This window comes from Anguilla rostrata, chromosome 5, assembly GCF_018555375.3.
Source record: "Anguilla rostrata isolate EN2019 chromosome 5, ASM1855537v3, whole genome shotgun sequence".
Lineage (NCBI taxonomy): Eukaryota > Metazoa > Chordata > Actinopteri > Anguilliformes > Anguillidae > Anguilla > Anguilla rostrata.
In genome coordinates, this window is record NC_057937.1 from 12,745,005 (window position 1) to 12,771,831 (window position 26,827).

Genomic DNA, 26,827 nt, shown 5'->3' on the forward strand with positions numbered 1-26,827 from the left:
GATTATCGAGTCCAGCACTGGTTGTATCAGGTTGGTCTCTGAGCTCTCGGGGGGGCAAGATTGGGGGTTTATTTTTGGAAATGTCTTCTGCAAGGTTACAGTACATTGTGATTTGCATGGGTTGAGGTTGAGCTAACCTGAAATATTGGAGAATTATTGAAAATGGGTTTGAGGTAGAGCTTTAGGGATTTAAGATGAGTGTGCACAGTATTATCTGAGGTGCTAGACCTTACTGAAAAGCACAGAAAAGCTCTGATAGAAGCAATTATATGTTTAATTTAATGGCACTGAAATGGATTTAGATGTATGAAATTGTTTTTGGAATTTTCGCCCCGAGAAAGCAATTGGATATTGTGTAATTAAAAAGCAAGGGACTTAAAATCCTCAGTGGAATGTGGAAATTAGCCATCTCATCTTTCTCCTTTAAGAGGGTTTACACCACCTTGGTTTGGTGCAGCCTTTTGACTGCTTCAAACTGCGTGATTGGTCCATGAACAAGAAAACTTCCACAGTGCACTCATATTGCCATTATTGATATAATTAAATTTACCAAGCAAAATGTTATTACAATTGCCATGTTTCAAAAGCAAATGGCACATTAAATTGATACATCATTTGTCAGCTTTGAATGTAGGACAATGGTATAATAGAAAACTTAAACTGACCTACAAAGTAAGAAAGCAACCATGAGGTCTAAGGCTAGTAGGCCTTAATTAAATTGGAAGAATGTGGTATTTTTGCTGTAATGTTTATGTATAGTATGTGATGTCTGTAGTTTTGTGAGACTACAACAGTTCACATGCAAAAACAACAAAAAATGAAATAAATTTTGAAAATGCCATAATTAGACACAAAACCTCATGACATAGAATGTAAACTATGCAGTTTTAAATCCAAATCTTTTTATCTGCCAAGCTTGGCTACATCATAATCTCATAATCTGCTTGCTTCCAAGCCCTGGTCACACATTATTTATGTTTTTCCACTATCATCTGACTTCGCAACTATAATTTGGCATCTATTGAACGAATGCATTTCTCCAGAAATGCCTCTTTGTGTACACTAGAGGAAAGTATGCTCATCCACTATTAGACAAACACGCGTGACCGCAAGTTCCCTCGGTCACTGCGACGCGAAGACAGAAGCATGACCGAGGCACTCTTTGATTAACATGAACATGAAAAGCCTCCTGTTCAGTAGACGGGTGTGCTGGAACGTGAGGGAGGACCCGCAGTGAATGAAAGGGCTGAATGCGGGGGGAGGCTGGTCCGAAATAAGATCTAAGCAGGGCTGCAATCTCTACGCTACTTACGCCTCAACTCCACAGCAGGCAGAAAGACAGGGACAAGACTTTCAAGGGCACCGGAGAGGGGTCATAACTCACCCTCTCTCAGAAACAAAGAAAGCATGCCAAATGTCAGAAATGTACTATGCTATGCAACAGATCTTTCGTCCTCTGTAGATCAAATAAAATGTTTCCTGAATTTGGGAATATAAATTAATAAATCAATTAATCAATCAAGCAATCACTATTTTATATAGTGTAGTACAATTTGCAACTGTTGTCAAGTGGAACTTCACTGTCGACATTTTCTAGAGGGAATTAAAATATAGTAATATAAATTTTCTCTGATTCCTTAAGAGATAATGAGCTGATTTTTTTATTTATTTGTGCACATGTTTAAACTACACATGACAATGCAATAGGAAGTGAGATGGAACACCTCAGTTCCTGTATTTCCCAGCTCTACATATCTTTTCAATATAATGCGGTCATCCGTTATCAATTAGCCTCATAATAATTTGCATGATCTTGCTCTTGAGAAACACTGTAAAAGCTTTTTAAATGGGCCTTTTGTTGGGACAATCTTTTTCTTCAATGCAGAAAAAAAAGCACCAGTCCCAAACTTCTGAAAATGTGTGCTTGAGGCTCCCCACTATTAAACACTGAAAAGCTGAATTAATGAGCCATGTGAATCTCTAACTGAACCAAAACCGCAAGCCAGAGTGTAACATCGAATTACAACTGAAAAGGAACAGCAAAAAAAAACTGAATATGGTTAATAGATTAAAATTTTGCACGCGGTGCATAGGAAATTGTCTTAAAGGGCATTTACAATGTACTTTTTTAATGAGTAGACACCCATTTCAAGTGACTTCCAACTTAATTGTAAATTGTCGCAAGCAGCATATGAATCGGTTCTGCTGTGTGGGTGTTTAAAAAAGCAGATGGTCTACATTTCCCAGAACAAATAATCTAATTAAAAATCTAATTTGGTCAGAAGTGGTGTGGAAAGGGGAATACATTTTTTCCCCTTACAGATCAACTCATTTTAATAAAACGATTATTTCTCGGGATAGGGACAAATGAATATTCCATGAATATCCCAAAGTTTCCCTGGGGAAAAATAGTTATTCCATTCTATTTTACATCTGTCTACCTGCCATGTTGCAGATGCTCTTATATGCTTTAAGGCTTCTGTTAGAGACTAGTGATTCAGTATTGTTTTTTTTTAGATAGAAAGAAATGACGTCCGCAGTGGTTTCTTTAAAATTCCCAAAGCTTTTTCCCACATGTCACTTAGCATCAGCTCTTCAAACATCATCGTCCTCCATTCAAGCATCAGTCGACCGTCCTCTCACACCTATATTAGCTTTCCTGTTCCATTCCCATTAGTGCAGAGCTGAAAGCTCAGCACTGGCGTAGGCCTCTGGCTACATCTAAACACGCATGAAGCCAAAAAGTTCACTGCTTTCGAAACTGCTTAGATTTCATACTGTTTTTTGGTTTGTTTTGGGGCAGTTTGTTGTGTTTGTTTCTGGTAGTCTGGAAGCCCGAATGTTGGCGCACACTGCCGTCTGAACGGTATTTATAAGTTGAAAGTAAAAAGCAGCTGCTGGGATTACAGTTGATGCTATACATGTCATCATATAATTAGTCATAACCCCACTGCATTGTCCAATTAGAATGCATTTGATCTTTCTGCTGGACCCCACCCTCCCTCCCCTGTTCAAGGTCACTTTTTGTAGCTGTCTTTCATTGGTTACTTGGATGTTGGGGAAAGTTTGTGGTGAGAGGACGCAGAAGCCAACTAGTGTGGGTTTGGATGAGTTACAAAGATCTTTTTTTGAAACGACAACAAAGCACCTAAACTATTCCAACTTTGCAACACTGCGCAAGTGGGCCTCTCATCTTTCTCAGTTTGATACCACATTAATGAAAGCTAGTGAAGGACGAGGATCACCATCACGAGTCTCATAAGTTAAAAATAGTGTTTGTTTTTTTATTTTATGTTTTTATACCACGGTTTCATGAAATGAATTGCAGCCTCAAGTTATTTACAATTAAAAGTACACGATGAGACATTGAAGTCGAAAAAGAGGAAGACATGGTAATAAGAATATATAATAAAACATGAAGTGCTATTATTCATGCATGGCTGTTCTTTTTTTATACACAAGCTGAAGGTGAAAACTGAAAAGGTGTGACATTGGGAGTCTGGTGAACTTGGGCTCCCACAACCACCCCCTTTTCCTGCCTAATGTCATTCTTCCCCTCAGGAATGTGGTTTGGTGAGTGCTGTCTGATAGGTGTTTCTGTTCACTCCTCTACTTGCTGTCTGTTTTTTCCCCCCCTCTGGCTTCGCGAGAAGACGAGGAGTATTTAACCCCCCCAATATGGGACAGTCATCCTCCTATCTTTCTCCCCCCGGACGTCCAGCCAGCAGGTGTCCCTCCAGAGGGTGAGCTATTCCACTGATCGCGAGGCAACCCCGCCTTCCACCTGCCCCCCGCATGGCTCACCCTCAGTGAGGTTGAATGCCCTCCTTCCTCTAGCAGATGCCAGTGCTTTGCCAGGCAGCCAGAATGACATGCCAATTCCAAGCATGACATTGCACCAAGAAATGGCACCTCCTGAGCCTCTGAATCCCTCTCTCCTGTTGACTTTCGTCTCTCCTTCTCCTTATTGTAGCTCAAAAAGGCTGCTGTGCTGTCCTTTGTTGCATTTTGTTTCAGGGCCATCTTGTGCATATGCATTCATACTTGTTTTTTTTTTGTTTTTTTCAATTTGCTCCCTATTGTTTGATGATAGCGGGTAGCCACCTTTAGCACAGTAGATTTTCTAGTTGCCTGAAATGTATGTACTGCTGTGAAGAAACTTTAAAATCCTGTGTGTTCTATTATAGAAAAATGAAGGAAGATTTGAAGGAAGAAGTGCTGAAACACTAAGATGCCTTCAGAGTTACCATTTACTGAGTTCATCTTAGACATTTTGTTCTGCGTTTGTAAGTATAGTACATAGGTACACATCTTTTTTTTCAGTGCCTTGGAATTTGAGGGTCATCTAATGGCCCTTGGTCATGGCATCAAACTGCTTGAAAAACAGAGCCAGTTCAGAGCAACGGCTTGTAGAGCAAATTCCACAGCTAAAAAGCCTAATGGCTGTGGTCTAAAGTTTTAGGAACCTCTCCAATCGCAAACCTGTGGGTAGAATCGTGGCAGAAACTAAAACCATGAGGGAACCATGGTAACGGTATTTAACAGCAAGTTACACTATTGCTGCCAATTGGATAAATGCTCCAGATTTTTTTTTGTTTTATTTCAGGCCAGGATCCTTCAACTAGTTTTTTTAGAAAGGAGAAAAATCTCAATTATCTCTTTTTTATACTCAGTTTTTTAGCGCGCTAATGAAGTTATCCTCATTCCAGAAGAGTTCACATATTCTGTTCCCCCACTCAAGACAATGCATACAATTGTGACCAGCACTGATAAGGACCAGCACATTCCTTGTCAGTGTCTTAAATCCTTCAGTGATAGTGATGTGTATGTGTGTGTGTGTGTGTGGGGGAGGGGCGGGGGAGACATGTCATACCATGTAAGACATGGATAATAAATCACTTCTCTTAATGCATCAGCTAATGTGATTTCAACAGTTTGTCTCCAGTGGAATCCCAGACAATGCCCCACACATCCCGCTGTGTGGAAGCCGGTTGACCACTCTGACTGCTGTCTCCTTTTTCAGAACCTCTCCCCTCTCGCCCCCTTTTTCCAGGGAGAACGCACTCGCTTACTTCTCTGGCATGTGCTACTGCTCAGAGCTGAATAATCTTCTTTTGGCTTTTCCAGCTTGGTGCAGGTGAAGATCCGTGTCGTCACGGTGGTGTTGTGCTTTCATGCTGTTGTCCTCTTACTGTTCACAGTTGCTCTCGCTGTTGACAGTGTTTGATGGGAATTCTGTCACAAGGGTAGGCTGGCTAAAGCCAATGGGAACACGCTGATATAATTTTTTTGTGTGTTCCAACAGTGCAGTACTCCTGAGAGACCCACAAATCTTAAGGAATAAGGAAATAAAGAACTCCAGTTCTTTAGGGGTTCAATAAAGGGTGTTAGTCATGAAAAATGTCCTCATGAACTGGGTCAATCTTCTTAAACATTTTTATTTATATGACACTAATGTTACCCAACAAGAAGTTATTGTTATTATTACTATTAATAAATGACACTTATGACTTTGTTAGATATTTTGACTGTTTTAATTACAAAGAAAACGTTTGTATATCTTTGCATATCTTTGTTGCATCTGGTGCATTCAAAACAGAAAAAAATAGAATAAGTGGTGGCATTAACACGATAGATTAGCTTGAAAGGGTCACTTTCTCTCAATTATGGTTCAAGCCACCCTTTAATTATGACTGAATTTGCAATCTCGCAGGCAAAATGTGAAGCTCAGTTTTTCATCATACGAAGCACAAATTGACTGAGCTTGAATAATAAATCTTTCTGACACCTCATTATTTTTTTTCTGAATTAAATGCATGGTCTGAGTATCAGACAAACGTGGGTTAAAATAGTGTTTTGTCCTCAGAACCTGCTATATGCAAGTGTCAGAATGAGTTGTGATATATAAGATCATAAATAACAAAGTTTGAGATCCCTGAAGTCTTCAAGCCTTGATGTTGTTCTGGATCAGGTGTGGATGAAATAAGCCTGAGCTCCTTTAAAGTCACCCTAGATTTGTGGAACTGAGGCGCGCGGATAGAGACAGTGAACGCTGGCCTTTCTCCCCAACCCCCCATTCCATTTTCACCACTCCACGATTGTGACGTTCCGAGGAGTCACAGGGCTCAAACCGGCCAATTAACATTAACCTTGTGGAATATGGAGTGAAGTCCAAGAGCCATTCATCTATTTAAAAACGGTATCATCTGTCAAATATACAGAGCGTGCCACTCCAAAGAATGCATTCCGGGCATTTTCCCGAAGCTAAAAGCGGGTGCCGTTTACTCTGAAGTGGGTCAGGCAGTCGCTTGCGTACGGTGCTCAGTCTATTTTAACACGGCACCATTACACCACGGAAACACGTAGCGTGCGTGGCTTAAAAAAAATAAAGGCCCCGTAACTTATACAGTTGTTATTTTATTATTAGACCACTTCACCACTCCTGACCCCCTCAATGGGCCATCAACTGGGGTCGGGATGACACTCTGAACAAGTTCCGGAGAGGACCGCTTTTGAGATCCTGTCTGGCCCCATGTCGCTTGAAGTGCATTAGAGAAGGTGGGGATGTTGTACTGGGGAGGTAGCTATGACCACCCAAGGTTTTAGGATGAATGGTTGGATCTACTGGGATATTATACATCAACTGTACACCCGCTGCTCATTTTCATTTATGATGTATCCACAGATGTTCTGTGTAACTGACCAGATATGGAACTCCAAGTAGGGTTGTGTCAGTTTTTGATGCTACCAAACAATACAGTGCTGAAAAGCTATTGGGGAATATTCTCCAGTACTGGTTGTACAGTGAGTCTTGTGGTCATAATCAAATTGCACATGGACTTAGTGCCTGAACATTTGTTTCCTGTTTTCCACTGGTGCAGTTAGACATGCAAAGTTTAATTTGGCAGTAACAAAGGCCTAGAGCCTTCTCATATACTTCCTACATTATTACATTTGCTTTTGGACCATTCTTTTCCCCCTTGCACTTATACATAGACTTATGCTGCACCTAACCATCATAATAGCAGCAAATATTTGGGGTATAGCTTATATACTATGACTGTGTTTTAGTTTTGTTTTAGTTTTTTTTTAATTTTTATTCCTTTTTCCAGTTAAAGCTGTTTTTTTCCTCCAAAATAAACAGCAGCAGTTGCCCCAATGTTGCACAATGTTTTGTTTTCTAATAATTCTTTTTTAGCTTTTTTTCAGATTCCAAATGCAAGAGAGATATTTTGAAACCGTCTGGGTGTGATTCATTGTAGTATAATGGTTGTAAAGTGATGCAGAATCAAATAGCCCAGAAACACAGAATGATCCCTTAAGAATAATCATAACTTGCCAGCAAATGAACTTACGTAATCAAAGAAATTGAGCTTTGAAGACAACAGACAGAACACTAAGTGTATTAAGCATGGGACGCCATTTAGAATGCAGTGCATCTGCTGTATACTGTATATAAAGCAAATATTTTCCATTTGCTGTCCTGATTAAAATGGTTCCGGGAAACCGTATGAGCAGTTTAAATTTCAATAAAAAGCGAACAGCGGGATGAAACACTGATACAGTTTTTCCGGTATCCTATGGTTCCCTTTATGACCTCAGGCAAAAATTCTCAATCATTTGCAGGGTAAGTGTTTCGGGGAATGCTAACAATCTGAGTTTAATTCGAGAACACCACGTGTCATATGTTGCACTCCGATTGCGTTATACTTGCCCCATAAATAACGCCCATTACTGCACTATCATTTTCTAATAATATTTTCCTTTGGCTGCTAGTAGGTGTGTTCAGACATTTATAGCTGCATAATTATTTAAATACACCTGCATTGAACTAATCTAAATGTCATCAGGGTGAAATTAACAGAGTTATGTAGTGTCGTGGGTACGAAGGCATAAATGAAGGCATTTTACCTTTTGTGAGTAATGAGCGCTTTCTTTGAGCTGCGCCATTTCCTGTGAAAGAATAAAGGAAGAGAAAAAAGCAGGAGAGAGGGAGTGGGCTTGTTGAAACACAGCATCCTCCTCGCCCAGAGCCAATGATCCGACCTTCACACAAACAGATGGGGGAGGTTTGGGGATTGACCTCTGACCTCTGACCCACGCTAATTGCCCTGTATCCTGGAGCCTTGACCCCACCCCTTCCTTCCCTGCCTGCAGATCTCAACGAGTGCGGACTGAAGCCCCGACCCTGCAAACACAGGTGCATGAACACCTACGGCAGCTACAAGTGCTACTGCCTCAACGGCTACATGCTGATGCCCGACGGCACATGTGGAAGTGAGTCATTCTTGTTTGTCCTTCTTTTCCCATTACATTACATTCCAATACATTTATTTGGCTTTTATCCAAAGCGACGTGCAATAAGTGCATACTGAAGGTCATTGGAACGACTACAAAACACCGATAAGGTGGAATACTCATTGTGTAAGTTATCCGTAGCCATGAACACATTGAGTCCAGTTCACGCAGTAAGCATAGGCAAGGTCAGAAAGTTATGGTAAGTCGAACTAGGAGGCATGACGACGAGCTACAGAATCAAGACAATGATTCAGGTGCAATATAGGTGCTGGATGGAGAAGTGTAATATGAAAGTGCTAGAGGAACAAGACAGGATACAAGTTGGGCTGACGCATTACTAATGTTCACTCAGGTTGGTCTTTACCAGTTTTCACAAGGGAAACTGGTGAAGTTTCCCTTGTGAAATTTGCCCCCGCGGCCACAAATAGAATTTATGTCAGACTCTTTTCATGATAAACGGATATGATGAAGTGTTGTTCTAAAATAATGACCATAAATACTGAGGACTGGCTGAGGGGAGGCAGACCGTATTCTTGAGGAGTGACTTAAGACGACTGAAATGAAAAATATGGGGGAGAGATGAACTTCAGCCCTCGAGTAATGTGCTGTGCTTATTGCTGGCCTCAAGGTATTCATACCCTGGGCTGAAGCGGTGTCTAGACTTGCCACGCAGTAGCTGCACTTTGAAGAGGTTGAGATTCTCCTTGGAGATAAATGATTTTTTTCCCTCGCACCTTTGCAAACACGGTCCCATCCACAATCTTATCATCGCAGATGGTGAACCTTTGATGGGGGCCACTAACGATATAGCGAGCGTGTGAATGCGGACGGCGCCTTCTCTCCTGAACGAGAGCATTTCTGCAATCTGATTCCAAGTCCAGCATGGCTGGAAGGCCTGCCTTTAATTATTCAGTGCCTCTCTGCATCAGAATATCCATCAAACACCTTCGAAGGCTTTTTTTTTTTTTTCTTTAAACTGCAGAATAACTGGATTTGCAGTGTAACCCTTACCATCAGGGCAATGCTGGAATGCATTGTTTGGAGAGAGAGAGAGAGAGAGAGAGAGAGAGAGAGATTATAATTGCGAATGCATTTTAAGTGTTTCTATACCTACCTGCAAAGTGTGTGTGTGTGTGTGTGTGCGCTTTGCGCTCTGTGTTGGCAAACTGTGACAAAGATGTGAATACGCTCTGTCTACATTACACAGCACAACCGTGAAGGCTTGCTGGTGTTTAGAGTCCACAAACTCAACCCTGCCTGAGAGAGAGAGAAAGAGAGAGAGAGAGAGAGACTTAAGAATAAGTGAAATAAATGAGCAAATCACATAAGTGAATGTGTAAACAACATTTTTGTGTCCTTTAAATGATTGAAGGGTAATGCTGTTGCTTTCTCGGCTATCTGGTCAATGAAGTAACTTGCAATCTCGCAGGGCTCTCTGTATCTCGGTGATTTGTTGCGTTTGCAGCGAAAGTAAAATATGTTCTTGTGAAGGGAAGTCGGGAGAGTTTCACAGAGCGATTTTGTGTAATGGCGGAAGCGCAGCGGCCTGACTGATTGCGGCAGGACCGTTACTCAGTGTGAGCGGAGCCGTGGCGCGGAGATCTCTCGGCAAACATAAATCAGAGAGCGAGAGCGAGGAGGCACGGAGGACATCAGATGTACACTGCAGGAGGAGCGGCTTCTGGGAAGGAGAAATCTAATAACACCGGGGCTATCTCCCGCTTCTTCCCCTGAGCCTCTCTGTGATATTGAGAGGTTTGCACCAAGGCTGCGACAGATGCTAAAAAAAATGATGTTGTGTTTGAGTTCTGAGCTTCTCGCCGCGCACGGAATCGGGGATGATGTGTCGGGACTCGATCGCAGGCACGCGTGCTGGTGCCGGTGCGTGTGCATGTGCATGGTACACATGATATGGATGGCTCCCGCGTTGCCCCTTACCTGTTCTCTGTTCCCTCTCCAGATGCCCGCACGTGTGCCATGGCCAACTGCCAGTACGGCTGCGAGGTGATGAAAGGAGAGGTGCGGTGCCAGTGCCCGTCGCCCGGGTTACAGCTGGCCCCCGATGGCCGCACCTGCGTGGGTATGTGCACTGCTGGCACGTGTGTGTGTGTGTGTGTGTGTTTATGCATGTGTGTGTGGATGTGTGTGTGTGTGTGTGTGCGTGTGTACGTGCATGTGAGTTTGTGTGTGTGTGTGTGTGTGCGTGTGTGTGTGCAAAATGCTTTTTGCTCTGTAATTTATTTGCATGGATAATCTGTTCTCACTCAGGAAAAATGTGTTTCATTTATTTATTTATTTTTTTTCCTGGTCGTGAAATTGATTAATTGTCAGGCAATGATCAAAGGAATGTAGATGACAACATTAAGAAAATTTGGGCCAGAAAAACACGGTTCAGAGATTTCAGCAAGGCCCACCATTCATGACAAAAAAACAACAATATGTGGCTAAAATACTGCTCTGGTCTCCGTCTGTCTAATTGCCTTTGAGGTTTTTGGCAGCGCCTCCTCCCACTGCTATTCTAATGAATTTTTTAGGATGTGTGTATGGTATGTTAGTGTTTTTGAGAGGATACACCAGGATTCATTTGGACCAGAACCACTGAGTCCTCTACTTCCAGATATGCCACAGCTGTAGGTGTGAAGATCAATAAATCACAGACGGAGCAGGACAAATTGCTGCTGTTAACTCAGATCCTTTTAAAGTATATGTTTCGCTCATTGGTCAGACCTAGGTTGTAACCCCTTTAGCGGCCTGTTATTCATTGATTGTCACCTTTGTTTGGTGTACCACCCCCAAGGTTAAGCCAGGACTTCAAAAACCACCGAGCATGAATCAGGCGAAAGGGGAGATTCTGAGTCACAGGTGTTTTTTTTGGAAATAATTTGGAGGCTGACAGCTTCAAAATGGGAGCGGGGACTTTAAAAAGGAATCGCATTCACAGTTGTTTGAAAGAGAAGGATCTTCAGTTACTAGTTGTGAAGCCTGACAGCCTGAAGCCGTTGTTCTCATTTTTGTTGTAAACCGAAGGAATTGCAAACATCTGCTGCTCGGTGTTATGAAAAAAATGTGACCTTTTTTTACAAAACAAGCAGTTCACTTTTTATTCATCGAGCAGCAAACGCGATTGAGATAAATCATTTCTGTGCACTGAAAATTCCTGATTTATTATCGAGGCTTGGTTCTTTGTTGTTTATTACCAATATTTTTAATCAGATCTCATTTTTCATTTGTATGCTTTTCCGTTCCAATTAATCAAAAGCCTTATTTTGGGGGGAAAGGAAGAACAGATGAAGGGAATTTTTTTGAAAGAGGACCCTCTTTTAGTGGATGAGTGACTGCAAGTATAGGGCAAAATGATGAATAAGAGAGCACTGCTCAATATCTCTAGAGTCCCAAAGCCAGGACTACACACCTTCTAACACAGCAGGCAAAGAGTCACTTACATCTCTTCCGATGCGTTTTTAAAAAGATTATTCTCGCCACACACAAGATGGTGTACCTTTTGGAATTAAGAATCCAAAGCCCATGGCCCTCAGGAAACATCCTCCTCTGTGGTGATGCTCTATAGATTTCCCGACCCACAGAGACGCTTATAGCAAATCCCTTGATCTTGTTCCTCCTGTCCACACAGGGTGGTGGGCTAAAGACACGACTCGCGGATGAATGCGTGTTGAACGCGCTGAAGGGAGAACCCCGCGGAGGGGCTAACCGGTGGCCTTATGCTTGCAGATGTGGACGAGTGCGCGACGGGCCAGGCGGTGTGCCCCAGGTTCCGGAAGTGCATCAACACCTTCGGCAGCTACATATGCAAGTGCCACGAGGGATTCGAGCTCCAGTACGTTAACGGGAAGTACCAGTGCACAGGTAATGAGCGCTTTGATATTCCCACGATGAGTGTTTCCGGAACAATCCGTCAACCGCTGTCCCCCCCCCCCCCCCCCAATCTGCTTCCCTTGCTTCTTTCGGCTGTGTGAAACCGGGGAGAGAGCCATCTGTTAGCTAAATGAATATAATAATCTATTATTGCCGTGTGATTATGATGATATTATTTCTCTGTTGGTAGTATTTATCTCAGTGTTCCAGCAGAAATAGCGCTGATTCTTTCTTTTTTTTTTCTTTCTCTCCACTCCGAATGTCAAGTTCTTGTTTTCAAACAAATGGCATCCTCCCTCTGAAAAGCCTGCTGCGTTCGGGGTATTTTACACCATCAGTCAGGCAAATCGAAATTCGGGAGCTAAAGACTACGACAGAAATATGCGCGCCATCAGATTTGTGGATGCCCTGCCCCATTTAGGAGCAAACCAAATTAATCTCCTTCTTCATCAATGGAGCTTGAAATTAGTGGGAGAGGACTTTAACGGGAAATCATTCATACGCGATAGCAGCTTTAGTGTGCGGTCTCCTCCCTGTTATTTTTTCTCTTTGTGCGGAAAGGAGCCGGCGATGTGGGGCATGGACTCTTTCACCTCACGAGAGGCCAATTAGCCCTAATCAGCGGCCCGTGTGTGCATGTGTGTGTGCGCGCACGCGGTGCGTGTGTACGCGGGAGTGGGTGTGCGAGTGCTTGCATTTCTGTGTGTGCGTGCATACGAGGGCGTGCGTATGTACGTATGCAGGTGTGTGTGTGCATCATTTTTATGTGCTGCATGTTCATGCACTTACTTGTGTGCGTGTGTGTGTGTGTGTGTGTGTGCATGTGTGTCTGTGAAAGCTTTCTTTGTGGTGTGCTCTGTGGTGCAGCTCTCTGTCCTTTTTTAAAGTCCTTCTTTCTGTTGTGTGGCCCTTTCAGATGTGAATGAGTGCACTTTGGCACAGCACCAGTGCGGTAGCTTCTCCGTGTGCTACAACACGCCGGGCTCCTACAAGTGCAAGTGCAAGGATGGCTTCCGTGGGATGGGCTATGACTGCAAACGTAAGTGCCGTGCACCGCCAGGCCCTCCGGTGTGTGTGTGTGTGAGTGTGTGTGCCTGCCTGTGTGTGTGTGTGTGTGTGTGTTTGTGTGTGTACGTGTGTGTGCGTGTGTGTGTGCGCCTGTGTGTGTGTGTGTGTGTGTGTGTGTGCATGTATGCTTGTGCGGGAGCAAGTGTTTCAGTCTGTCTGTCTGTCTGGGGCTTGGGTGTTTCTCTGTTGTTCATAGACACTTCTTCTTTAAAGAAAGATTAAAGGGAAAAAATCATGCAAGGTATGAACCAAGAAAAGAGTGGTTTTCTTTTTTTAAGGTTTGATTGGCTGAGATCTTTCCTGCTGTTAATCTCCCAGTAACTGAATAAGCTGCAGCTTCAAAAATTCTAGTGTCTGATCATTTTAATCTCAAAATGGCAAATTATCACATTATCTTCTATGTCAAACACCTTTTTCCCCTGCTCCTAGGGATTCCCACGCTTTTTATGCAGGGGCGGAATCCTGCTTACATTACCTAAACCACAGACACATACTTTTGTGATCTGGAGTTAATGTGTGAAGAGTACCCTGGTTGCCATTTGTCTGTGGAAAGTAAATCATTATCATTTGTTTCTCATTGAGCTTTTGTTGAAGTGCTTGATGGGGTTTCGCACTGGACTGAGTTTTAACCTCTGAACTTTTACGAATTCCAAATTTCATGAACACATAAACATCTCTGTCAATCTTTAATTTGGCTGTTGTAGAAGCTGTGGGGGTTGAATAGTAATGTCCTATATGTGTATTATACATCAAAGACCTTACACACGAGTAACATGAGAAACTGTGGGTTAAAAGAATCTACTCCCAGACATGAAGCTCCTTCTAGTCCCTAGATGGCTAGCCTTGCCTTGGTCGTCTGGAAGGCAAGCGTGAACTCTGAAGAGTGTGTGCCAACCAGTAATGTATTTTTAATGTGGTATCACACTATTGACATAAAATAGCCTGCGGCATTAACCAGCAGCATAGTCTGGAGTTACATACAGAAAACAACAAGCTGAAGGAGAAAAATCCCTCTGTGCAGAAGAAGGCTTATATTCAGTTATTCAATTAGATAAAATCATTCCGTCTGGCTTTTGTAAGAGTGACATTGCTAACAGATGTGCATTGTTACTTGGTCCCATTTCCAAAGGAGGGTCATTTGTAAAAAGTATACTTGATTCAATAGCTGTTTTGTTCAGCGTAAGTAAAGCTGAAATATTTCATGAGATTTCCTTACGATGCTTATTTTAGAATTACTTGAATAATAGCTGAGTGTTTCAGTTTTATTGAGTTTTGCCTCGGTTTTAAATAATAGGCACTATCAGGCCTGTTCTCTAATCGAATCATGTCTTCTTTCTTCTAAAGACACATATTGCATTACGTTTCATCCGAAACAGCCACTTTCATTTATTCCAATCCCAGGTACTCTAACACACAGAAAAGGCTCATACTTCTGTTATACCAGTTGGTTACTGTTTTTGGTGGCGATGAGGCTACGATAAAACAATGATGTGGCTGTTTGGACCCACAATCACATCACAAACCATGATTTTTTTTTTCAAATATGCAAAATACACAATTACATATTGTTAAGAAAATCAGTTGTTGTTTTTTTTTTTTGTCAGTTAATATCAAATACTAATTCTGCAGATGCTCCCTTTTCAGCCATCCCTAAAGTGATTATTGAACCGCCCAGACCTGGGAAGGAAACACCAGATCCGAACAAGATCCCAGACTCTGACCGCAAGAGGACCACCACCGTCCGCCCACCCGTAACACCCAAGCGAATCCCTACCACCACCACCCGTGCCACTGCACCACCACGCAGGCCCCCCCCGCCCCCCACCCGGAAACCGGCCGTCCCCACCCGCAGGCCGGTAGTCCCCACCCGGAGGCCGGTTGTCCCCACCCGCCGACCGATCATCCCCACCCGCCCCCCACCCACGCGGAGGGTCCCCACCCGCCCCCCACCCACGCGGAGGGTCCCCACCCGCGCACCTTCCGTCCCCGACAACAGCATCCAGAAGGAGGTCACCCAGAAGCCGAGGGGCGACGTTCACAGTAAGATTCTCTTGTGCTCGCTCCCATGATGCCACTGGGGCAGGAAGCTGTGCGTTACACTGCTGGATTATTAATTAGACCATTGCATCCAACTTTAACATGTTTCAAAGTAATAGAGTTTACACAGTGGGAGATTAGCAGGGATAAACTTTATAGCATTAGAGATGATTCAGCACTGAACATTTTGCTGTGCACAGATTACCCAACAAACCCCAAGTGGCTTCAGGCATCTTTTAATTGGATGCTTTGTCCATTCTCTCACACATGTCTCTTGTTGAAGTCATTTTTAGTCCTTGAAGTGATTCATGTGACTCTGACACTGGGAAAGCTGTTGAGCATTACAGTCTACACGGGTCTATTTACCATGGTATTCCGAAGTACAATGTACAGCCTATTTTATTTCACTTGAGCTGGAATTTACATTATAAATAATGTCTCTGCCCCGGGTAATTTTTATAGAAGACTGATAAAAGCACAACAACTGTGACGAATGCTATAATAAAGTACAATCTCTAGAGACTTGAAATTATGTTTAAAAGTTAGCGGTAGATCTGTGAGTGCCCTAACCTGCTTTGAATTGCCACAGATTGCAGGGGACTGTCGCATTACTTTCTCTGTAATTGGGTACCTTAGAAAACGAGCCACATCAACATCCCTCCAAATGTGGACACTTCAGGATAATTGGCAGCTTGTTCTGTCTGATGATGCATTTCCCATTATGCAACCGCATCCAAAAGAATACTTTAATCCAAACTGAAAGTACTGTTCTTTTCATTTCAAATACAGTATTTTCAAACTCAGTGTGAATTCAGCTTTACTGACCAAGCACATATTTGCTCTGAATTAACCGGCATGCACTTAAGCAAATGCGGTGCAATTACTCTTTCAAACAATTACTTTCAATTAGGAGGAAAGGGCAAAGAGGGGTCAAATGCACTTCATTAATTTTTTTCTCTTATTGCAGTTTCCTTTCGGATGAGCTACGTGCTACTTGCCTGTCACTTATAGCATATTTCCCATTCAGAATATAGAAACAGCGTGCGGGCTAGCTGTATCCAGCTGCGTGTGTCATGCATAATTTACAACCGCCAATAAATGTCGCGGCTGTTTTTTCATCGTCCCTTGAATGATGAATGTCGCTGCAGTGCCACGAGTTGTTCTTGTGTTTGTTTGCTTTCCGAGTGCTGAAACACTTTACTGGGCTCCCGTGCCATTTAAAGATAAGGGAAGCAGCACAGGCTACTACAGGCAGAGTTGACTTTTTGTTTTGGGCCCTATTGATAACTTGATATCCGTCCAGACATCTTGGCAGAGAGGAGTATGTCACTGATACCTCAGAGCTTAAATCAGGAACTAAACCGCGGCTCAGATAATTGACTCGGGTTTTTTTGGGGGGGGGGGGGGTGAGGTGGGGTGGGCCTTCCTTGGCTGAATGCCTGGCATTGCCGGAGTGCCGGAATCTCACCAAGGCATTCCCATGCAGCCTGCGCTTCCACATTCCGCCCAGCCGTGCGCTGCATCGCTGTCAGGTGCAGCCGCGCATTGTGCGAAATTACACACAGCGGCGGGCACATGCGCGGGGTCGCAGGTCAGATGCTTTGAAAGCACATGTTCATGGAATGCTAGTGACCCGTGCTTCTCTTTAATGGAGACCGTCAAGCCGTTGATCGAGCTACCTCTGCATTGCCTACTCTGCTCGAGCAAACATCTTTGCCTTGTGACGTCACCGCCAGACAACTGTTTGCTGAACAGTTAAAAGCCCCATTTTGGTCGGTGACGTTTGGCTTGAGGAATACTCAACCCCAAAACCCAGCATGGGTTTGGAGCAGCTGTGGGATTGAAACTTTGAGAGGGTGGTAATACCTCAGTGGGGGGGTTATTTCGGTGCAGGTTTTGTCGCCGCTCCAGAGCCGGGGCTTATGGGTAGGTGGCGAGCCTGTTGTTTGCACTGTGCTTGCGTCAGAAACAGCTGAGGCCCTGCTGAAATCCCTGGCAGCCGGTCTTAGCGACCCCCCCCCCCCCACCTCCCCTCACAGACGGCTCATTTTGTAGCCTCAATTCCACCTCACAAAGGAAAACATAGCCATACACATAGAACCGTTCCAGCTGGAGGGCAGACAGAAGAAAACTATTTCATCAAGTCCTCAGTAAACCCAGAATGAAAAGCTAGTTGCTAAGCCTAACAGACGTCTTTTCTCTGTTTATCTCTATAAACGAGAGTGTTCCTTTTGAAGTTCATGTACGGTTTCTCATAGTCATTTGAGTTATCTTAAAGGCTTGAATGTTCCTTAGGGCTTAGATATTACTTCATAATAAACCAGGTTGTTGACTCCATATTCTTAAGATTGAAAGTTCTGTCTACCATTCTGAAGATGTGTAACTTTCCAGCTAGATGCGTCTTCTGATTTGTATCCAAATAGGTTTAACTGACAATCTGGGTCACAAGAAACTGATGTGCCTAATCTATGCTTGTGTTTCCAAAAGATATAAGAATATCTTTTCTTAAAGTTTATCACCACTGTAGGGAACTGACCATCCTTTGACCAGAGGCAATGCTCCAAATATTTTGAACAGTGTCTAGTTGGTTGGAGTGGTATTGCTAACCTTGAAGTTATGGTAAAGATATGGTCTTTCTCTTCTCAAGTAGACAGGAGAGGAAGGGAGTCAGTGATTGTTTTATGTTAGTAATCATTCAAGTCCCTAATTACCTCGCATGTGGCAAATAATTACTTTTTTCCAGTTCCTCGCAATCCTGGACAGAACAACGTGTTTGGGGTTGATTTTGACATTGAACTTGGAAATACTGCAGAAAATGCAAAGGATGACTCAGGTAAGTTCATACTGTACATTTGTCTCTGTAATATAAAGACAATATTATGACTTGAAGGAATGGTCATGTCTGCAAATATCCATTTGGATTTAGCAAGGCATGTGTCTAAGTTTTCTGTAAAAGAACGTTTCGGCCCTAAAAATGAGGCAAATACAACTTAGCAAACTGAGCTTTATCACCATCATTGTATAAATGTTCTGACCTGGCAATGCTCATGTAATCTTCTGCCCTTGAACTTGCACATTTAGCAGTGGCCTGATTATGCCATTTAATACGCCTGTCTTTGTAATCCCAATTCAGAAAAGTCCAGTGTGTCATGGAACAGTGTGTGAGTTGCTCTAGCTGTAGAAATGCCATAATTGCAGGGCAAATGATGAATATGAGGCCTTGGTTTCTGAAGCAATGAGCAGCATTCTTAGCATCGACTAACAGTTCTGAATTCTGAAGAAGAGTGAGCTTGACATACCGCTCTGGAAAATGACACCCTGGCATCCTATTAACGTCAGAATACAGCGGGAAAATTTTGACTGTGTATTTCATTATCCGTCAACTAAAGTGGTGATTAAAGTGGCCTGCTTTTCTTTGCTTATCGAATCGTGTAACTAACATTTGACATCTGTTGCTTGCAGAGTGGAAAAGGAGATTTTCAATTATTTGATGTCTATTGGCAAAAAAAAAAAAATGATAGAAAAGGAAAAGGTGGACCATATTGTTTGAAAATTGTTCCGTCAACCAGTGGGTATGCATTGGCAACAACAGGTCATAATTACACCATCTAATAGTTTCATTACACTGGTGATTTGTTTTGGCATAAAATGCACTTTATTAGCTCAGCATGGTTGGAATGACAAAAAGTTTTCATTGGCTGTAAAACGAGATGTAAAATGTCTTATCAAAAAGCCATTGGCGGGCAAAATGATGGATGGGTGATCCATCTAGAATTCAATTTCTACAACCATGTGTAGATTAATATAAATCATGTTTTTTTTTTTTGCAGATGTCGACAGTGAAATTGCCAAACTCATTGCATTAGCTTCCGCACTTAGATACAAATTATTATTCAGATTTGATTATTCTCTGTCTCGTGCAATAATGGATTTGTTGTAGCCCATTGTTTGCGAACTGCGGAGTAACCGATGAGTCTGACACTCGCGGGAGATTTATCTGTGTTAATTGTGCAAATCGAAGGCCGGGTTTGTCAGCAGTCCCACTCAGTACGCTCTCGTCTTGTTTATTGGCGCATTATCACGCTAACCCCCTGGGGAAATCAGCTGTGAATCCCCTGCTTTTCTTTATCAACACCACCGTTTCTCTTCCGCATTTCCTCCAGCGAAAGTTGGCAGCGTAACTTCAACACCAACAGACGACTGCAAAAAACAAACAAATATACATGACATATAGTCACATGCACAGTGCTGTACTGTAGGGTGTGGTGTGCAGTGTCTGTTTGGTGGCCTTTGTTGGTGAGATACTTTTTTCCCCCCTTCTGGGTGAACATCAGCTGTTGATTTTTCTCCATGGTTTTTTTGTGGATGTTTTTGTACCCTGGCTGCACAACACATTTCCCATCTGGGACAATAAAGTTTAGTGATTGATTGTCGCAACACTAGCTTATCCATCCATCCGTGACTACCCTGGGCCCTAAACCACACAGAAGCCCATGGAAGCCCAACATGACTAACATGGTTACAGTGCCTGGGATGATGCTGACAGGTTGCTGTTTGGCAGTTGTTTTTCTGAAGATTTTCTGATGCACCAGTGCCAGCACCATTGCACCAGAACCAACGGACGACCTGTTTCCGATTGGTAATCTCACCCAACCCACTGTGGTTTTCTTCTTCCAGGAGCTGGGTTTCTTAGCTGTACCTTTGATAATGGACTCTGCGGTTGGATCAGAGACAGAGAGGGAGATTTGCATTGGGAAACCACAGCAGATCCGTCAGGTATTAACACATCACAGAGATTCACTTTGCACTTTATTCTCATTACTTTCCCACTGAGAGAGAGTGTGGCCTTATTACTTACAGAATGAACAAAGACACATTAAGCAAATTCATTATTCAACAGTGTGCACCTACCATAACCATAAAATGTCCACATATAATACATACAGTTTTATGTTATATGGTATGTTATGATCTTTATTGCTTGCTATTCCTATATCTACTAGCATTTTCCAAGACTGTGAAATGTCTCGCACTATCACAGAGTTCACATGCTGACTAGACTGAACCTCAGTTAAAGGTAGCACCATGTCAGACAGAAGCTTTGTCTGCCAAGTCTTGCTGCCCTCCCTGTCGAGGTCATGGCCGGTATGTTATAGCTGGGGGAGAAGGGGGGCAGGGGGGGTCACACAACTGAGGACACACTGGGTCCTTGTTCCCAAAGGTCAGGGCCCAATTGGACAGGGGCAGGGTGGTGGAGATCCACAAATGACCTCCTTCGAATTAGGGACACAGGGTTCACAAACGTGCCCCGCTTGTGACTCTCGCTGTCTGTAGTGTCACCTGGCAGGGGCCCGGCAGTTACATCTTTCATTAGAAAGAGATAAACTGAGGATGAAAAAAGGAATAAAGGACACAGATCAAAGGAAGAGGGAGGAAGTAAAAAAAAAGGTCTGGTACTGTAACCTTCAGAATTCTGGATAAGAATACTGTGCAGGTCACGTAATTCTCCACAGTAAATGTTTCATCATACCTTACCTTTTGTCAGTAAGCATGTCTTGGCTTCATGGAAACGATGGGCACTTTTTCGCTTCTTAATTAAGAATTCACGTCAGATTAAATGTCTGTTACGTAGCAAGCAAGGAATGACTATTCACTGCACAATAATGAACTGCTTGGAGATCATTATGCAAAACCTCTTAACCTGTAGAGTATTTAAATTTTGATGAAATGTTCTACAGGTTAAGGAAACAAAGGGACATAAATCTTTTACCAGCTTAAAGGGCACATGGGGTTAGAATATGTTAAAGTAAACCTAGATAAAGGTATGATCAGCATGCCAAAGATATATGGCTCAGCAGACGTTTGACCCAATGAATGCAAAGTATTAACATTATAGCTTCAAATTCCATTGGTGTTGCATTAATTACTGTGTTTAAACCTGTCCTGCAGTTTGTGTGCTCTGTGTTCAGCGTGGGTTACCGTGTTAATGTCTTCTGCGCGTGCTTTGCGTTCAGGTGGAAAGTACCTGACGATCCCAGAGGTGGGGAACAAGAGGAGCGGTCGAGGGGCGCGGCTGGTCCTCCCGCTGACTGAGCCGTGGAATTCGGGCAACCTGTGCCTGTCCTTCCGCCACAAGCTGGCGGGGCACCACGTGGGCGTGCTGCAGGTGTTCGTGAAGAAGGGCCGGCAGTACAGCCCGGCGGTGTGGGGCCGGACCGGGGGCCACGGCTGGAGACACACCCAGATCACGCTGTGGGGGACGGGCTTGGAGAGCGTGAGTACCCACCCCCTCCCCCTTCATCTCACCAGTCTGGAGTTCCCAAACTGTTGGTAGGGACCAAATGGGGTATCTTGAGGGGGGTTGAGGCCAATCCTGAGTAGGGTTGGGTACTGAAACCCACTGCCACAGTAGCAATGGTTCCCATATGACCTGTACCTATGATACCCACACCTAGTCCTGAGAAGCACTGGGACATACTGACATATGTATAGATTTATTCCACCTCCACATACTTTCAATTAATCAACAAATATTTTCTTTGAAAGAAAATGTATTCTCCAGGTAGCTGGTATCTTTGAATTGAAAGTTTCGGAAATCCTAGAGGTTTAGAGGAAAGCCTACAGGAAAGCGCAGGTCAGCACATATTTAGGAGTTCAAGAGAAACATATGGATTCTAAAGTTAGCTGCATCCAGAGGTGGAAAGTCCAGGGGTCAGAATGTAAAAGTTCTGACATGTGTTTCTTCCACCCATGAATTCAACCAGCTGATTTCACTAATTAGTTCTACCTCCTGGCTGAAGAATTGTGCTAATTAGCAATCCCAGGTGATTGGAACAAAATACTGGGGAGGACTTTTACTTTCTGAACATGGAGGTTGGGTCCCTCACGGCAGCAGCTTGACTGCTTTTACTGCTCCTAAATGTTTGTGGAGTGCTTAGTGAAGGGGCTTATTTGGGCCGCACTGCCATTTTTGCAGGTGATCCTGAAGGGCGAACGTGGGAGGGGCCGGAGCGGAGAGATGGCGGTGGACGACATCAGCCTGAGCAAGGGCTCGTGCACCGAGGAGCACAACCTGAGGAGACTTTAACACGGGCGCTGACAGACACAGGGACACAGGCTGCCCCCACCCACCACCCCCCTCCAACCCCGAGAGGCCTCCTCGCTCCACTCGAGCCCGGCTCCGCCCACATGACATGGCCGGGGAGCCGTTCTGAAGAGGGGTGCCCGTTTTCAGTCAAAAAAAGGAAAATTTAAAAAGGAAAAAAAAAAAAACTTTGAACAGGAGGACGGACTTCCCAATTGGTTCCTTGTGGTTTCCCCTCCCTGGTTCTTTGCATACTGTATTTAATCTGTGCATGCTCCTATAACATGCTCATTATAACAAGGTGCAAAATTCGCACAGCCAAAAAATGCCTAAATTGAGTCACTGTTACAAAAATAAGCATATTCTATTTGGGCTGGTGTTTCATACTGTGTGGCCATGTGGTTTATTGAACGAACCCCTCTAAATTTTCAGCAGGGTGAGTGGCCACCTGTGGTTAGGTAATACAGAAACTCACATGAAGTAAGCAGGAGCACATTGATTGGGTGACATCACACAACTCTTTGGAAAAATGGTTTGTCAAGGTCTGATGATGTCAGTCACTTTATTAAAATACGGTGATGGTCACCAGCAACTGAGGAATTTACTTACTTCAATTGAGTTATGGATCATAGAGCAGTTTTCTCTACAGATTATTTGTATGAAATAACCAGAAAATTGGGTTTTGAGAAAACAACTTTTACTGGCTTGTCAAGATAATTATTCTTTTCTAAAGTTCTCCAGAGGTTTTACACATTTATGATATTCATGTGAAAGTATCTATATCCTTATACCCTGGTAAAGGATCAGTTGTGTCTGTTGAAATGCATATTTATTTAAAAGAGAACTGAAAATATATAATGTTTTCTATGATATTCACCTGAGAACGCTGTTTGTTTTCACTTTAATTGCACCAATAACAATCATTTCACTTGTGTTCATGAGTATATGATGCCAGTGTCACTTGCAGTATGTAGTGTTTGAGGCTTTATACCTGTAGGAATGGTATTATGTTATAATGACATTGTGCAATTCCTCAAATTTATGCAGGTGTGGTCGACTTCTGAGATGAATTTGATGCACTTGTTCTTATAAAACACACTGAAATGTCAGACCTTGGTACTGTACCATGCTAATTCCTATTAACTGCTATTAGCATTACACAACCCTGTATGTTTTTTTTTCTGTTGGTTTTTTGTTTTTTTTTAAACATAGTATTACAATGAATGTCTAACTCAGACAGGAACAGTACTGTACTATTTCTGCCATTTCAACATTGACAGTGACTGAATTCCAATGCAATTCATTTTGTTCAATGTTGCCTATTATATTGATAATGGTCTTGAATTACTTTTGAGTTACACAGTGTATTATTGTAAATGTAGTCATGCGTGTACACATATTTCATTCATAGTTTTGCTATATAAAACATTGCAGGATAACAGCTATGTGAAGTTATTGATTGGAAACTATCTAGCTGTCCCTGCAGTTAAATATCAAAGTGTTAATTAAAAGCAAAAATTGAGACCATGTGGAATGCAGACACAAATTGATGCTGGTTTTTGATATTTTCTGGTAAAAAAACAAATACATTTCATATTGTATTACTCCTGTACATTGAGTGCAAAATAGCACTAAACGTACAAACATATTGCTTGGTTGAGCCCAAAGAGCTAGTGTTCTTAGCCAGCTTAGCAATTTCAGAAGAAAAAAAACTTCATTAGAGTTCAATCTGTCTTCAAATACAAAGTGATACACAGAAGCTAAGATGAGCTAATTGGGAGTTACCATATACTTTCCTTATTCCTCCAATGATATAATGGTATGGAACATAATTTTAGGCTCCATTCCAGGCATTGTTGTTAATAGGTTCAGTACATGCTTTAAAAGTGCACTTGGCTTTCACATTTCATTTGTTTAAAGACATTCATACAGTGTTTGTGTCTGTAAAACTTGCCTTCATTTGGCTGCATCAGCCATCGTGTCCGCATAGGTATGCCCATTCCTTGTCCCTTTGAAGAGAACTACCCTGATAGGTACTGTACAGTGTATTGATGATTTTCTTTCCCTTGAAGAAGTGTTAATTAAAGTGTTATTGTTCACCTGCTGTTCTGTTATTTCTATACTGTGTGCGTGTGTGTGTGTGTATGTGTGTGAAAGAGAGAGAGAGAGAGAGAGAAAGAGAGAGAACAAGCCAGAAAGAGATAGACAGAGAGTGAGAGAATGAGCCAGAGAGAGGCAGAGAGACGATGACAGACAGAGAGAGACTTTTGTTATAACTTTAAATAGTTACAGTAAATCTTCCTTTAATATGTTCTGGGGAATCACTGCAACTTTCCCACAAGATGAACAGTTTGGCTGTTTTCATAGACATCGTCCAATGCTTTAAAAAGATGAATGTTCATAATCTTGGCTCCTGCTGCTATGTTGCTATAAAGCATTGTACACCCCTTCTACTCTATTTTACGCATACCATTGGAGGGGAGCTTTATCGCTCAATGCCAGGTGGTTGGGAGCTGGGTTTCAAGGATTTCTTGGGAGTTTTATCGAGCGAATCACAGTTCAATTTCACAAAAGTTTCACTCGAAAGACATGCGAGTTACATTCTTTTTTTATACCATACTTACATTACAGGGGAAATTAACAAAACACTAAAAGTCACATAACTAAAACACATGCTGATTTAAAATGAGTTCAACAATAGGTCAATTCGCCACCCCATGAAACAAAAGGCAATATTTACTTTTCTCAGAGACGTCTCCTAACACCGAATCAAGTAACTGTATGTGGCAAAAAAGACACAGTTGGCACAGATCCATCAGATGAATCATCCATGCTCGCAGTGCCCTTGGGTGAGGAACAAGTACAGTAGAACAGCAAGGGATTTATTGGCCTTGCTTTGAGAACTGGCTACTGCCCAACATTCCTGCAATGAACAGTAATGGATAACTGTATAAAACGCTGCCCAATGATGCCAATCAACATTATCCAAACTAAGACTTTCCATTGTACGCGCTAAGATTACATTTCCAATTTAAGCTCCAGAGTTGACCCAATTCAAAGCTTTCCATTTTTGGAAGTATTGTTGAAGGCCTCTGCAAGCGGTGGAGGTATGTGTTTAAACGTAAGTTCTTGTTCTGTGCAGCAGGCGCTGTTCTGAAGTGTGGAGAGACTGGTTTTTCTCAACAACCAAAGCTTTACACCCCATATATATGTGAACACGTTTTGGATCAGTGTTACAGCGCCTGTCATATCTTAAAATGACCAGATGCCCAAAAAAGACATCCTTTGTTTGTGTGTGAAAGCATCTTCCGACATCTGAAGACAAAGGCGATGCATGGGTATAATTTAAATCCAATGAGTATAATTGTATATACAGTATGTAGTTCAGTCACAATTCAGCAACAGCTGACACTGGCCTAATCAATCATAGAAATTCACCATCCATTTGATATGAATGTTTTATGATTTCATTTTAACCGCCATGGGCTGTGCACTCAGTTGAGATGCACCGCCAACATGTTTACATCTATTCATTTGAAAGAGTTTGTATTGGGTAAATTAACATTATTGAGCAACAAAATAGAATCACCCAAATAACTTTGAGGCAAACAACTTGCAATTTGTAGTATGTCAACTGCAGTGATGAGATTCTCCAGTAGTTAAAAATCACACATTCATGTAGTGTCTATACGTAAAGTAAGTACGTACGTAAGTAAGTAAAACCACACGGAAACACACAGACACATATATGTATGTAAATGTCCTCAACACTTTAGCCTCATTTCAGCAAATAGCACACGGACACACGTTTCTGTATGCATGCCTGTAAAACTATGCACACCATATAGAACAGAAAATGTGTACAATTAAGGGCAAAAGTATTGGGATAGTGACACAATTTTTCTTTTTTTTTTATTGGCTCTGTACTCACATATTGCATTTGAAATGATGCAATGAATAGGAGGCTAAAGCGTTGACTTTCAACATTAATCATTAATCTGAGGGTATTTGCATCCATATCAAGAGATCTGTGTAGGAATTGCAACCAGTTTTAAACATAGTCACCTCCCCCGATTGGATTACCCAATTGGGACATAAATGGGGTTACACGCTTCTGGCTTCACCGCGATAGGATAAAATTTTCATCCAAAATATGCTATGCTATACCTATAACTGAAATCATTTTAAAATCTGCATATTTTATTTACATAGATATTTGTACAGAAAGTGTATGATACATAGTCACACATACATATTCCAGCAATGCACAAAACGCTTAAAACAGATACAGCAGGAATAAGGTGTCGCCTAGCAACCTGAGTTATCCTCAAGCTGTCATTCACTCGTGGCATTGCTGTGCTGGCAGTGCAGAACATATATAACAGTCATTGCCGAACAGGTTCAGCCAATAAATACTGTTTCATCATCTCTCATCACCGCTGCTCCCCCTGCATAGCAGCACCTTGC

The 26,827-nt window shown here is 42.5% G+C and overlaps 1 protein-coding gene across 4 annotated transcripts in view; it reads left to right on the forward strand.

Annotated features, from left to right (window-relative positions):
- npnta (nephronectin a) overlaps positions 1–24,459 on the forward strand; it is a 39,232-nt gene extending 14,773 nt beyond the window's left edge. For 2 of the 4 annotated variants that reach the window (XM_064335172.1, XM_064335173.1), the window contains 10 exons: positions 3,654–3,743; positions 8,158–8,277; positions 10,259–10,378; positions 12,028–12,162; positions 13,088–13,210; positions 14,884–15,279; positions 18,020–18,109; positions 19,954–20,052; positions 21,291–21,550; positions 22,253–24,459. In XM_064335172.1, the coding sequence (XP_064191242.1) occupies positions 3,654–3,743; positions 8,158–8,277; positions 10,259–10,378; positions 12,028–12,162; positions 13,088–13,210; positions 14,884–15,279; positions 18,020–18,109; positions 19,954–20,052; positions 21,291–21,550; positions 22,253–22,363 (1,544 nt within the window). In that variant the 3' untranslated portion in view covers positions 22,364–24,459. The remainder of the gene's footprint in view (positions 1–3,653; positions 3,744–8,157; positions 8,278–10,258; positions 10,379–12,027; positions 12,163–13,087; positions 13,211–14,883; positions 15,280–18,019; positions 18,110–19,953; positions 20,053–21,290; positions 21,551–22,252) is intronic. The other 2 variants (XM_064335174.1, XM_064335175.1) reach the window with 1 other exon arrangement.
- The last annotated feature ends 2,368 nt before the right edge of the window (positions 24,460–26,827 follow it).